Source organism: Talpa europaea (assembly GCF_964194135.1).
Source record: "Talpa europaea genome assembly, chromosome: 4".
Classification (NCBI taxonomy): domain Eukaryota; kingdom Metazoa; phylum Chordata; class Mammalia; order Eulipotyphla; family Talpidae; genus Talpa; species Talpa europaea.
The window spans coordinates 5,676,693-5,689,995 of NC_140070.1; the positions used below are offsets into that span (position 1 = coordinate 5,676,693).

General features: G+C 44.9%; 1 protein-coding gene across 8 annotated transcripts in view; it reads right to left on the bottom strand.

The window, feature by feature from the left end:
• The window catches only part of TENM3 (teneurin transmembrane protein 3), a gene marked incomplete at both ends in the record, with an annotated part of 409,334 nt that overhangs the window by 15,347 nt on the left and 380,684 nt on the right, over nt 1–13,303 (bottom strand). For all 8 annotated transcript variants that reach the window (XM_084232543.1, XM_084232542.1, XM_084232541.1 and 5 more), the window contains 2 exons: nt 2,825–3,060; nt 4,528–4,703. In XM_084232543.1, coding sequence (XP_084088669.1) covers nt 2,825–3,060; nt 4,528–4,703 — 412 coding nt within the window. The remainder of the gene's footprint in view (nt 1–2,824; nt 3,061–4,527; nt 4,704–13,303) is intronic.

Consider the following 13,303-nt stretch of genomic DNA (forward strand, 5'->3'; position numbering starts at 1 on the left):
TTTCATGTCGTCACTTTCTCCCTAGAATTTTCTCTCAGAATCCACAGAGGAATGAAATTAGCAGTCAGAGCTGGCACATCCAATCTTATCTTGAAAGTAAGAAGCCCTCCCTTGTGATCTTGGCATTGTCTCTGGGAGAGCAATCACACAGAGCAGCTGGAAATCTCCCTCAGTGTGACTGAGCAGGCCATTTAAAATAGTGTATTTTCTGAAATGTCTCGCTGAGGCCTGTGGTTCTGCTATTTAGAAAGAAACGCACACCCAGGGAAGCCTCTGCACCAGTCCTGCTCTCCAGAGCGAGGGGCTGGGTCCCCTCCTTATCCCAGGGGTATGACCCAGGAACCCCACAGGATCAGGTACAGTCTCTGGGGCCACGCACAGTACCCAATCCCACACAGGTGTGTTCTTTCCTGTCCATGCACACTACAATGACGCTTAATTTATAAATTAGGCTTCACAGTGAGAGATTAACCAGAACAACTCAAGACAGAGTAGACCGGTTATGGCAACATCACAGTCGTATGAAGGTGGCCTCTCTCTCTCTCTCTCTCTCTCTCTCTCTCAAGATGGTCTTATTGTACATATTACTTGGACCCTTGCTTCAGTTACCTGTGAAAAGTGAAATCATGGATCATGTGGTATATATAATATATATGGCGTATATAATAGATATGCTTTGTATCTACAATCTATATATTTGCTCGTATACCTTCACGTACAAAAGAAGGACATCTTAAGACATGGATGAACCTTGCGGGCATTATGCTAAGTGAAATAAATCAGAGAAAGACAAATACCACGTGATCTTGTTTGTATGGGGAATCAGTGAGCGCAGCAGCCACAAACCTGTGATCACAAACACAGAGAACTGGCTGGTGTTTGCCAGAGGCGGGTGGGGGTGTGGGCAAAATGAGTGAAGGTGACACAAAGGCACAGAATTCCAGTAACAAAATAACTCAGCACTGGGTGTGTAATGCACAGCACAATGACGAATACTCTCTATGTAAAAATAGCTAGTTGAACAGATCTTAAAATTTCTTATTATTAGGAAAACCACTTGTAACTATGTATGGTAACAGGTATGAACTAGACATTTGGTGAACATTTCGAAATGGATACGAATATCCAATTATGATGTTATACATCTGAAATTAACATTATATGCCAAGTATACCTCAATTTTAAAAAAGTGGAGCCTGATATAGAGTCCATGCTTTTTAAAATTCTGCTTCAGTGCTGTCTCCTTGGATGTACAGAAGAAGCAGCTAAGTCTAGACAGTACTGTCTTTGATGAAGTCAATCTTGTGTCTGAGAATAGTTGTGACTTGTGTGTTTGTGTTATGCCTGCTTTAGGGAGAGTTGTAGATAAATAAGACAGAATCTGTGCCTGGCTCTGGTTTGCACTGCCCCAAAGAAGTGACTGTAAGTGGAGGCAGCAGACAAGACACAGCAGCTCTCGATTCCGAGGTTTGGGAGGAGAAAAGGCAGGTGATGGAGTCTGGCATCAGACAAGACCCAATGAAAGTGGCCGGGAGAAGGTTGGGGCTTGCTTTTCTGGCCCACCACTTGACCTTCACCCCAACCTCTTTCTACTGCTTTTTCTTCACGTTCCTCTCACTAATTTCACTGACCAGCCTCCCTGGCTTCTGTTTCCAGAAGTCCTGATCCCGGGGCGGTTTGTAGCTGGGCATCCTGCAGCCTGAGACGTGGGGCAGGTGGGTCCCACACACCCGTTTTTGTCACTGAAGTGTAATCAGAATATAACCTGCAGGCTGGACACAGTCTGTATTTGCTTCCCTGATTTTTTTTAACCTTATTTCTATATCCTGGGAACAGCCATCATCAGTATGGAGTAGCCATCTCTTACCCAAAAGGATGGCCAAGGTAAATAATGTCCTATGAGAAGAATATCCATTTTTTGGTGCAGAAAAGGATGTTGATGGTAAATCCCATGTTCTGTTCTCTCTTGATTTTAAGTAAATATCTTCTTAATGGTAAGGAAAGTAATGTCAGGGTTGGTGAATACATTTATATGATAAACTAAAATCTGTTTACTAAGAGAATAACTCAGGTTCAATTTATAGTGATCTGAAAGTGGTTTTTTAATCACCGTGTTTTTAGTCCTCAATCCATGTCTTTGCCAAAGGGCTGTTAGAAATCATAAATCCCTGCTCCCTTTCTAAGATATGTTTGGCTCACAATATGAGAGGGAGGAAACAAACATCTAACAAGGCAACACAGAGAACATTTTCAAAGATCAATTATACCAGCATAACTAGAAACATCATCACATTTCACATAAAGAAATCTGGCTTTTCCCACCAAAGGGAAGAAGTTCTGAAGTTGCTATTTTTCTAGGTGCCCAAATTGCACTTTCAAAATGCTGGGAACACCAGGAAGGAATCCACCTTTTAATGAACACGCCCATCTCTTTCAATGGGCATATTTATGATTTAGGAAAATTTCAATATTTAAGCCAATTCCTACCTACCTAAGCCAATTCCACCATTAGGGAGGGCCCAGTCCTACCTGAGTGGGGAAAGTGTCTGATAATTAAGATGTCAGTAAAACAAGAATCGACTGACAGCTAGGCTACTTGGGATTGTGTTATATACAACTTCCCAATTCCCCAGGGAAGAATTTATTTTTAATCATAGATACATTGAAGAAAGCATTTTCTCAAATAGCTGGGGTTGATTCTGGGGGATCCAGTGGCTTGACGGCTGGATCTACGCTCGCTGTCAGCTATGTGAGCGGGCACCGGGGAGGGGGGATGGACGGACCAGTCACCTACACGGAACAGCACCTGCCAGCACCGACTTACCCGCAGCTTTCGGCCGAAGACATTGACTTTGCCCTGGGCTTGCTCTTTCCGGAATCTCCATTCCACCAAATTTTGACCATTCTCACCAGGTAGTGTCATGTTCCTCTTGGCGACTGTTGGGTTGGCAGTGCCAGCCAGGACATGGGGCTCTGTCTGGTAGTGAGAATCCAGGCCACTGGCATAGATGATCCTCAGGGAGCCATCAAAGCCAATCTGGTAGCTGTTTCTTAACTGATCTAAAAACCAAGCAGCAGAAAACATGCACAACGATTACCACGTAGACGTTTGGTGGGCTGTGTGGTGCCAAGTCATATAAATAAATCTTTTTATAAAAAGCACAGAAGTACTGGGGTGAAGGCCAGAGGTGCGGGGGTGTGTGTGAGAGGATTCACCAGAGACAGAGTGAGAAGCAGAGCAGGTGGATCTGCTGAAACACACTGCTGAGGGGAGCAGCGGGGAGATAGGAGAGGTCTGCTGCACCATGTGGGTCAGCTCCCTGGGTGGGGATTGATCTCAGGTTGCAGTGGTGACAGTGCTGAGATTAATCCCTAGGTCACCGGGGAGGCCCCATAGAAATTCTTGCAACATTTGCTGTGCTGCCCGTGTAAGGAAATACAGAATACTTTGTGGTGTCCTTTTAGGCACTAACAAGACAGTGACTTCTGGCATTTCATGCTGAATTTGGTTTGGCTGAATATTAAAAGCAAACTTTAGGGGGTTTTAAAGGCCTCCACTTTAATAGATTTCTTTTTCTCATTTTCCTGAATAAATGAATGTTCACCCTCCGTGGAATGTGCTGACAGTGTTTTGCAATGTACCAAATATATGTGTCCCCCCCGACCCCCGGAGGTCTTAAAAGACTTCCCTCTCCCCTCCTCCACCCATCCTGAAGTCCTTTGTCAACGATTTTTGGAAAAGACTTAATATCTGTATCTTGTCTACCAAAATGTAAGGAGAGACTCCCCTTGAAATTGACATTTTTAAAAAAGGAACCACTTCATGTTCTGGATCAAAAATCCTCTGCTTGTAGTCTCCTACTGCAATTGATTTTGTGTGAACACTACGGGACCATTTGGGGAAGAAATGAATTCAAGAAATACTAGTTTGAGTTCACAGCGCCGATTATGTGGCATAACCGGTAACAGAAAAAGTCAAAGAAGTTTAGCACAAATTTAGTCATTACTCTGGGAGCTGTGCCCTCACCACTGCAAACAGGCTTTTCCAAGATGATTTCAAAAAGAAATACGGCGGGAGGTCCCCTCATGGAGATCCTGGGTGTGCGTGCCTATAGACTGGGTGGAAAAATGAAGAACTCAGATATTAAATAAATGGGTACCTGGAATTGGGGATAAATCCTCAAACTGCTGAACTCAGAAGGCAGCGAAGTTGATGTGCTTGGGAAAACTCTGGAAGATGACTCAGAAAGAGTCGGATGGTGTGTGTGTGAAAAGCTGGAGTCAGGTTGTTTTATAAATGGGAGTGGAAAAAGGCTAGTTCTAGGTTAACGTGTTATTTTATATGTGATTAAAAAATCTCTCTCTATATAAACACATTGCATGTAGGCATTAGACTATTTCATCAATCTCTGTAGAGGTTTTCATTTCACTTTCCCTTTTCTGGTTCATCTTAGTCATCAGACGTTGCCACATTCTCTTTGATGCCAGGGATGTTTTTAAGTTATTTGTATAAAATCACTCTTTTACCTTGCACCATGGTGTAGAAAGAATCGATTGAGGACAGATTTGAAGTGATGCTGACGTCTTCTTCTCGGCTGGATGACTCGATGTCCACCGTGATGGCCTTGTCCATGTCCCCATGAAGATTTGTCACCACTCCAGTGGGGAAGGTGACATTTGTGAGGCGACCTTCACTGTCATAGCTAAAAGAAAGAGCATGCGCTGGTGTTAGGGAGCACACAGCAGGTTCTTCCTGATCACACGCAGCAATATTAGCTGCACGCATTTGGAAGAATGTCTTTGTGCATGAGCTATGCAGAGTGAGGACTTCAAACATGCTTTGAAGTAATCAAAAGCCTGTAACAGAAAAACCTCACGGGTGAGAGCAAAAGTAAACAGAATAGCTTTCCATCTCAGCATATTAGTTCTTGAAATGTGTCCAAAATCTTCCTGCACAACTCATTCGCTGTTTCAAAGGGAACGTGTTTGCTGATGTTAAATTCCTCACTATTCCTCCATATTTTCTACAAAGTAGAGTCAATTCACCTTTGCATCCATTTTTAATTTTACTAACTTACGCCCTCTTGGCAGTGCAGTACGAAAGAAAAAAATATATATATTATACAGAACTTTGTGAAACAGTGTATGTATGTATTTGCATTGCAAAAATATTCTTTTAGTATCTTCAGACACCCTTCAACGAATTAATAAGGTAAAAGTCTTTTAAAGATTTTCTATTTCTCAGTGATTGAAATACTTGGTAATGGTAAACTGGGGTATTAGTGCAGGCAGTGTGATGATCTGTCTCATCTCTATGAACATTGCAGGGATGGTAATCTCCAGAACGATGCTTTATTATGTGGACTGAAATAAGATGTAATATTTCCTGATGTTTAATGAGTATTTGCTTCTGTAGTATACACTCACTTTTCAAAAAACTTATAAGAGGAACTTATAATTCAGTCTTGGGAATTGAAAGGGCTGTCCTATAATGATGGATACGCATTAAAGGCACAATTTTACTAAACAATTTCTTGGTGACTTTTATTTCAAAGATGAAAATGTGGTTGGAGGACAGGAAAAAGAAGCAAATTCTGGGTTGAAAATCAGGGGCTTCCTTGGAACAATCATACACTTAAGATTGGATTTCTGATTGGCACTATGACGGCCTCATTAATAAAGGGTCTAAGTAGAAAAAGCCTTCAATCACGTCCTACTTAAAATAAGCACGGAAGCAGAACTATAGAGAAAATATCCTATTAGTGAAGACACAAGTTATCAGGGGCAGGAAAAGAGTAGAAAGGGTCATAATAATAGGTGTAATGATAGGTCCACAAGGCATTAAGGAGGAGGAAAAAATATTTAATGATATTTTGGAATAAAAGGACAGGAGGCATTTAGAGTGTAAAACTCAGCTTTGAAAAATGTGATTGGTAATTAGGAGATCGTAGGTAATAAAGGTGACGATTTAGCAAGGTCAATGTCTTGGTAGAAACAGGCGGGAAGAAAGGACAGAGATGATGCTTGCTCTGGGCTCAGCAATGGGCCGATCCCATTAATTCAGTGGGGACAGTATCAGTCAGGATTTGATTGACTTCATCTGACAATTTGCCAGGCTGCGGAGCCAGCGGCAGGAATGGGCACTCAGGAGGGGGAAGCGAGTGGTGGAGAAACGCAGAGAAAGAAAACGCACATTAAGTGTAATCACTGTTTGGACTCACAAGATGTACAGCCGAAGCCAGAAAGCAGAATCCTTCTCTTCCCACCAACCCAAATGCCCATAGCAGATTAAGGCATAAATGAGAGAAAGCCAACATGGTTTATGGCTGTCATTGCTGTTTTGAAGAAATGATTGCTCTCCAAGAAACAAGCATGCAGAGGCTTGTGCGTACAGCCAAGCTGACTACAGAATGACTGCCACAACAGTTCAATAATTACTCAATAATAAATATTCAATAAAAATAATTATTTAAGCCTGGTGCTTGATCTTATGTTGGCGTAATTCTTGTGTGGCTTTACATTTTTCATAGTCTGATGGGAAGAACCTGCTTGGTGTTTTAAGGAATTAACACCCCTTGGGATGGTTCTCTATAAAGGATGGGTTAGTCTTATTCTCACCCCCCCAAACCCCCCATTTTACAGGTGGAAGAATGAAGGTATGAGGTGGTCAGAGGACTTGATCAGACTTATTGTGCTCCCTGCTGGCCTGATTAGATTTTCATTACCTCATTACTGGCCGTAACCGAAACTTTCAGGCCAGGACCCCAGGCCCATCACCCTCCCGCAATCACTGCCCCTGGTCTGAAGTGGATGGTGATGACAGCGTCTATAGATGATGCCCTCCTGCCAGCACATTGCTGATTCATTCTCGCTGCTGCCTCCCATCTGCTGCTTTCCCCTCCCTTTTGCTGGTTTATGTTTTCTAGAGCCATTCAGTCTGAGGCGCACAGTCACTGTTCTCCTGCCGAGAGCATTTCTCCCACCTCTGCCTTTGCTCTTTCCTTGCTTTGTGCTAGTTCTGCGTCCTGCTGGGTGGGCGTTTCCTATCACAGGATGCCCAGTGTGGCCACGGAGCACAGGAGGTTGGGCATCCAAATGCTAACCTATTGGCCTGTAGTTCGCTGGGAGATAAAATACAAGCAACCTTTGCAGATAGTACTGTTAGAAGGACACAGGGTTAAGCTGGGATCTGAGTGGTCCAGCTTTGCCATCTAGCCCTGGGGAGCTGAATCCGTGCCGGCCTCCTCGAGCTGCAGAATTTGCACCTGGCAGGCCAGGGGAGCTACTCCAGAATGGGGGCACACAGAGAGTCTACCTCCCCAGTCACCTAACAGTTTCTGAACAAGCTTCACGTGCACTTCCAACATGGGGCACAGGGGGTGCAAAGGATGTAAGAAGCTGGCTGGGGAGAGAAGTCACGCACACGAAGAGCTACCTACTGGCCCTGAGCATCACGTGGGCGGAAAGGGGCATGGAAAGCCTGAGAGCAGAGGTGTGGCCACACTGGAGTCACAAGGGAAGAAGGGCCACAGCAAGGTAGGGACCCATGCTGGTCTGTGAAATAGCCCCAGGACTGAGATCAGCAACTGAGACTCGGCGTCGCTTCCAGCCAGGACAACCACACAGGTGAGGCCATGGAGAAGACAGAAGAAGTCGACAGTTAAGGGGAGGCTGTGCAGGGGGCACTGTAGGGTGCAGAGAACCCTACAGTGGGCTCGCTCACTGGGGACTTGGGGCCGCTGAAGGTTTGCAAGGAAAGCCAGGCATTACCTGACCTGGTTTTGAAGCAGGATCTCGGGTTGGGGGTTTTAAAGTCAAAAACCCCTCACCTGTTATCCCCGTCACGCGATAAAGAAATATACCAAAGGCAGAAGGGCCCTAACTTCAGGATGAGCCAGTTCTGTAAAAGGAGAAACAGTTTTATGGCAAAACGCTCCAAGTTAACATTATTTATTCTTTGGTTTCCAGGGTGGATCCGTGAAAATGTGCTCACAGGTCAGCACCTATGTCAACAGAATGAAAACAAAATGGATGAGAGACGAGAGAATGGCCAAGGGGACTGAGAAGGGGGTGAGAGAAAATAAGCGGTCAAAGATGACTTTCAGAAACAGTGGGCTGTGCAAGCAGAGAAACAATCCACTAGCAAATGCCCCCTGGCCTCTGAAATGCTTTGATGCTGGGCCCTCGAAGAGGCCTTCCCATCAAGGAGACACCTCTGGGCACAGTCTCTGTGGCTCTTCTTAACGCGGTTGGTCCTCGTGGCGAGCTGGCATGTAGATGCGAGATGTCCTTTTCTTTTATAGCGTTTTGGATTCACAATGCCATGGGCTCTAGGGCATGTGAATAGAACATCAACCTCATGCTCTCCCTTCCAGTCATCTGGTCTTCGCCTCGTAGCTTCAAATCCATGACACAGCACATTCTTCTCGGCCCATCGACCCCTCTTCACAAAGGACTCGCTGGAAAAGACAATTCCTCCTGGCTCTTGGTGACCTTCTGCTCCTTCCCGGATGGGATGCCCTGAATGGATGTCTATCTATTTGTTACTCTTTAATTTTTATTGCGTTTTTGCCTAGACTTGCTGTTTTAGCCTTTGTGGCATATTTTTAAATCTCTTTTAAAGTTGCTTAAGCAGTGGGATTATTGGTAAATGCCCTGGAGAATCGGAGCTGAAGCCATTCTCGATTCAAAAGACTGGCCATTCCCAAGTGAAATTCTCTTGCTCTTCTCCCCTCTCCCTACCCCCTTCCCTGGACTTGAAGCCCCCAACTCTTCACTTCTCATCACTATGTCTCTCAGATATTTATCTTTCCACTCCCGCAGCTGCCCTAGATTTAAACACAGGTCTGCTGGTCTCCTCACCTCCTCACTGATGCCAAATTAATCTTCGTAAACACCACTGTTGTAATACTGCTCTTCTTCAGCTTCATCCGTGGTTCCTCAGTGGAGAGAAAAATTGACCGACACGAGGTCAACAGACTACTGATGTCACTGGGTATTTATTCAAGTGGAAACAATTTGCAGTTCCTGAAAACTTTAAGCCCCGACAGCTGTGTTATCTTTGGTCTTCAGTGCGTCCCCACAAAACGGCTTCTTTAATCAGGTGCTATGTTTTTAAAATTTTCTTTTGCTTTTCAGAAAAATGCGTTAAATCAGAGTAGCCAAGTAAACCTGAGAACAGCACTTATAAACTGGGAGAGGTGGGGTTGTTGGAGGAGGGAGGTGTTCTTGATCCCCGTCCTGACCCCCGTTGGCTTTAATTCAGTTTGAGGCTGAACTGGTCTGTCTTAAACATGGGAGAAACTTAACATTTTTACTTACAGAACAGTGGCAAGGCCTCTCTGTAAATGTTTATTCTCTCTACCTCTCTAAGAGCAAAGGAGAGCCAGTTAAACGTATGTTTGATTCTTGACTGGTTTCTCCAGTCAAATCTCAGTCTGTTCTGAGGCGGCACCAAAGCAGCAGATGCTGGTTTAGGGACATTTGGCCACTGAGGGCTCTGGATGGGATAAATGTTCAATTTCAGCTATGATTGGCCCTTCTGCAACTTCCCAAGGCCAACCAGAATGATAACAGTGACCTGTAACCATCATCATCGCTGTCATCTCAGCCTACTCTGGGGGCGCTGGCATGAGTGTGTTTGTTCTCAGACCTGAAAACTCTCCAGAAAGACTTACCTGTCCCTGCCCCCCACCCATTCCACAGAGGGAGAATCGTTTCTTTCAGCTATCATAGCTCCCTAGGTCCAAATTTCCTTCCAGGGCTGAACAGCTAGCGAAAACAAACAAAAACAAAAATCCCCATAATTTTGCCATCTGCGATGGGAATGCCTTTTTCAAAATGCTAATTTGTAACAAGCTCTTAGCTGTCACTGCGGTGAAGTGGAACAAAATTACTAGCCCGATCATAGCAAAACCGTATGCACAAATCATTCCCTGATCCTCATTCCTGACAAAGGCCACATGGACAAAGAGGAAAGGCAGAACAGAACCCGATGTCAGCTTCCAAGGGGGGACGGACTTGGAATCCTAATGCCCAGTAGCCTGATCGGAAACCCCAAGATCCAAAGGATTTACCCTTTAGTTCTCTGAGAACAAATCTGTGGTTTATATGTTTGAGCTATTCTCTCAATGACAAATTATAATTTCTTTAGATTCAGGAGCAGTGTTGTCAGTAAGAAATACAAAAATGAGTTTCTGGATAGAAAATGCAAAATGCTTCCATCACCAAGGTAAAGTAATCGATCAACTCAATAATCATAGGATCATCTGTCCTCGGTGGGTGACTACTGACCGATGACCAAAATGACAGGGAAAATGCAATATAAGACAAAAAGAATATCCTTTTATAAGGATTTTGTCGAGTGCTGAGAGATGTCATGAGAAACGGGAGGACTACTTTGAGGGAAGGGAAGTTAAGATCTATCTATTTACCTGTCTTTGCTGCTGCTGCATTTCACTGTCTCTTGCTGATGAGAAACATTCTGACCAGCTTTGCTCCAGAAAACCAGAAAGTCCTGCCTGGAGTCAAGCCCCTTGCTTTCCCTTTCCAGTGGGGAAGAGTTTTTAATTTTGTCTTTTACTTAAGATATTTATATTGCAAATTACACCAGTGATCATATTTACTTTGATCTATTCTCTTTTTTCAAACACCCCAGACGCCAGAGTTCAGAGGCGCGCAGACAGGGGCGGCTCTCTCCGACCTCACCTCTGGTCCAGCTTTTTCTTTGAACACTGAGCCTGGTGACAGATGGTCACAGACATGCCATATTTTCCAGGGATAAATTCAAGAAAAGTGACCCAGGCCTCTCTCCTTACACAGTCATTTCCACATCAGGGAGACATGACAAAGTGACATGTTGACTCTGAAATTCACAGGCCTTGAGAAAAAGGCATCCACATCAGCACATCCCAGTATGAGTTCCCACTGGGGTGGAAAGATTCTGGGTTAGTCATTAGAGAAGGATCATATCGACGCCATTCTCTCCTAAAAAAAAATTGCTTATTGGCCGAGGGAGGTTGACAAGCCTGGGACACATCTTTTTTGTTTCGTTACCAGGTCTTGCAATGTAGAATTGTGAGGCGGTGGATGTCCAGGAAAGCTTTTCCTTCAAAGACGCTGTAGGACAGAACTGGGCGTACCCTCGCCCTCCTGCATTCATCCCACGGGCTGGGAGAGCTCAGAGGACAAACCCACTCTTCTCCTTTGTGCTTTCTTTGTTTGGGGGGGCTACACACAGACCCACACCCAGGAAATGGCTGCATAATGGGGGAGGGCAAGACGGGATTTGGGAGACTTAAGGTAACTTGGAATGAGCAAAAACAAAAAACAAAAAACAAAAAAAAACTAGGTAGGAAGTCTATTTGGAAAGAGAAATTTTATTTCTTATTATAAATTGTTCTTCTACTCATCAGTGTAAGGTGTAAGCTATCAGGTTTGCCCACAATGCCATGTCCTTAACTATTTTAGCAAAGGAAAATGGGTGACTTGCTAAATTTGGTTTCTTTTGGAATAAGCCTGGATAGGGACCTAAGGAAAGTTGGGCAGGAATGGCAGGATCACAGATATTTTTTAAAATGTAGGAAGGGGAGACTTTCCTTTCATAGGTTGAGGGCGTAACATTTTTACGCGATTGGTTTTAGAACCTCAGACTTCCCAAAGCCACAGGGCGAGGATTAAGTGAGCAAATTAGGACCCAGGCGCTCAGTTTCCAAGTCCCCTGCCTTCTCCTGGCAACCTCTGCTGTCTCTCGGAAAAGACTGTGGACAGAGAACAGCAAGAAAGCGGCCCCCCAGAAGTAATGAAATGTCAGAGCCTGGGAAATCTGAGATGAATAGGAAAGAGCTGGAAGGAAAAACAATAGCCGTAGTGGATATAGATGCAGAATTGAGAGCAAATGGTAGACTGAATTGCTGTCTATTCCTCAGTGCTATGAGAGAACATGTGGGACCTGGGCAGTCCAGGAGCAAAGGGGAGCAAAGACAGTGCATAGAGAGGGGTGCTGTGCTCCCGGGAGGCGCAGATCAGAAGGCTTCAGAAGGCGAGCACTATGGTGTCCAGTAGCAGACAGTTGGTGCTCAAGGACCGCGACACGGGGACTGTCTTTCTTGCTCAGCTGCAGGAAACGCCAGTCTCCAACTTCAGCTACAGCTGACCCTTGAACAAGTCGGTCACTGGGGGCACCAACACGCCCTTCTGAGAAACGGAAAAACTCCATATAATTTTTGACACCTTCAAGCCTTAACTACTAATACCCTGCTGTTGACCAGAAGCCTGGCAAATAGCATGAGTGGACAAACAGCTATTTTGTGCATTATATATATTATATATTGTCATCTTAGATAAAGTAAGTTAGAGAAAAGAAAACACCCTTACAGTGCTAGTTACCCATACTGTAAGTTGACACCATCCCTTTACAAGAAAACTGACAAGTGGAAATCCCATGTTGTTCAAGGGCCAACAGAACCCACACAGCCCCCCAGCCACTCCCCAACTATGTCCTCCACGTTCCTGCTTGGTGCTTCTGTCGCGCTCACAGCTTCGATTCTGTCCTTGGCGCTCACACGCACATCTCTGGACCTGGCTTCTCCGAGGTTGTAAGAAGCCCTTTGCACCATGCACTGGCAGGTCCCACGGTACCCGCAAATGGGTCATTTCCAACTCTGCTCTTGTCTTTTCTCTATCGACCTGCTTCTTCCATGCATTTCCCTACCACATAGTCATCTCGGTTAGGAAGACAGCTTAGGTTTTCCCAGCTTCCAACCACCAAATAGTGCGTCACACCTTTCTCTGTAACTGCAGCGCCCAAGCCTCCATCAGGCTTTCCCTTCTTCTTTCCATCACAGCTTGGCTGTGGTGTACTGACAAAACTTTAAGATATTTAAATTGCACAACGTGATGATGGATAAACCTACCTACGCACTGAGAAAGGATTCCCCCCACCAAGCTAATGAACACATCCATCACCTCAAATATCACCCCCCCCCACACACACCTCTGGATGAGAACATGTAAGTTCTACTGTCTCAGCAAATTGCAATTCTATAATACAGCCAAGAAAACATTACTGGACCCAACGGGACTGGTCTTCCTTTCTTCACTGGATCTGCTGTCTCCTCACTTTCCCTGTAAAAAGGGTCTCCTACTTTTCTACATTAATTCCATCCATGTTGCTCTCCTGTTACAGTCCTTTCCAAGAGCCCATTCCCGCAGGAGGGCAGGCTCACTAGACCCCGCAGGACAAGCCCTGCTTGACCAGAACTGCCAGCTCCCGCCCTAGTCCCATCTTCCCACGCCCCACCCA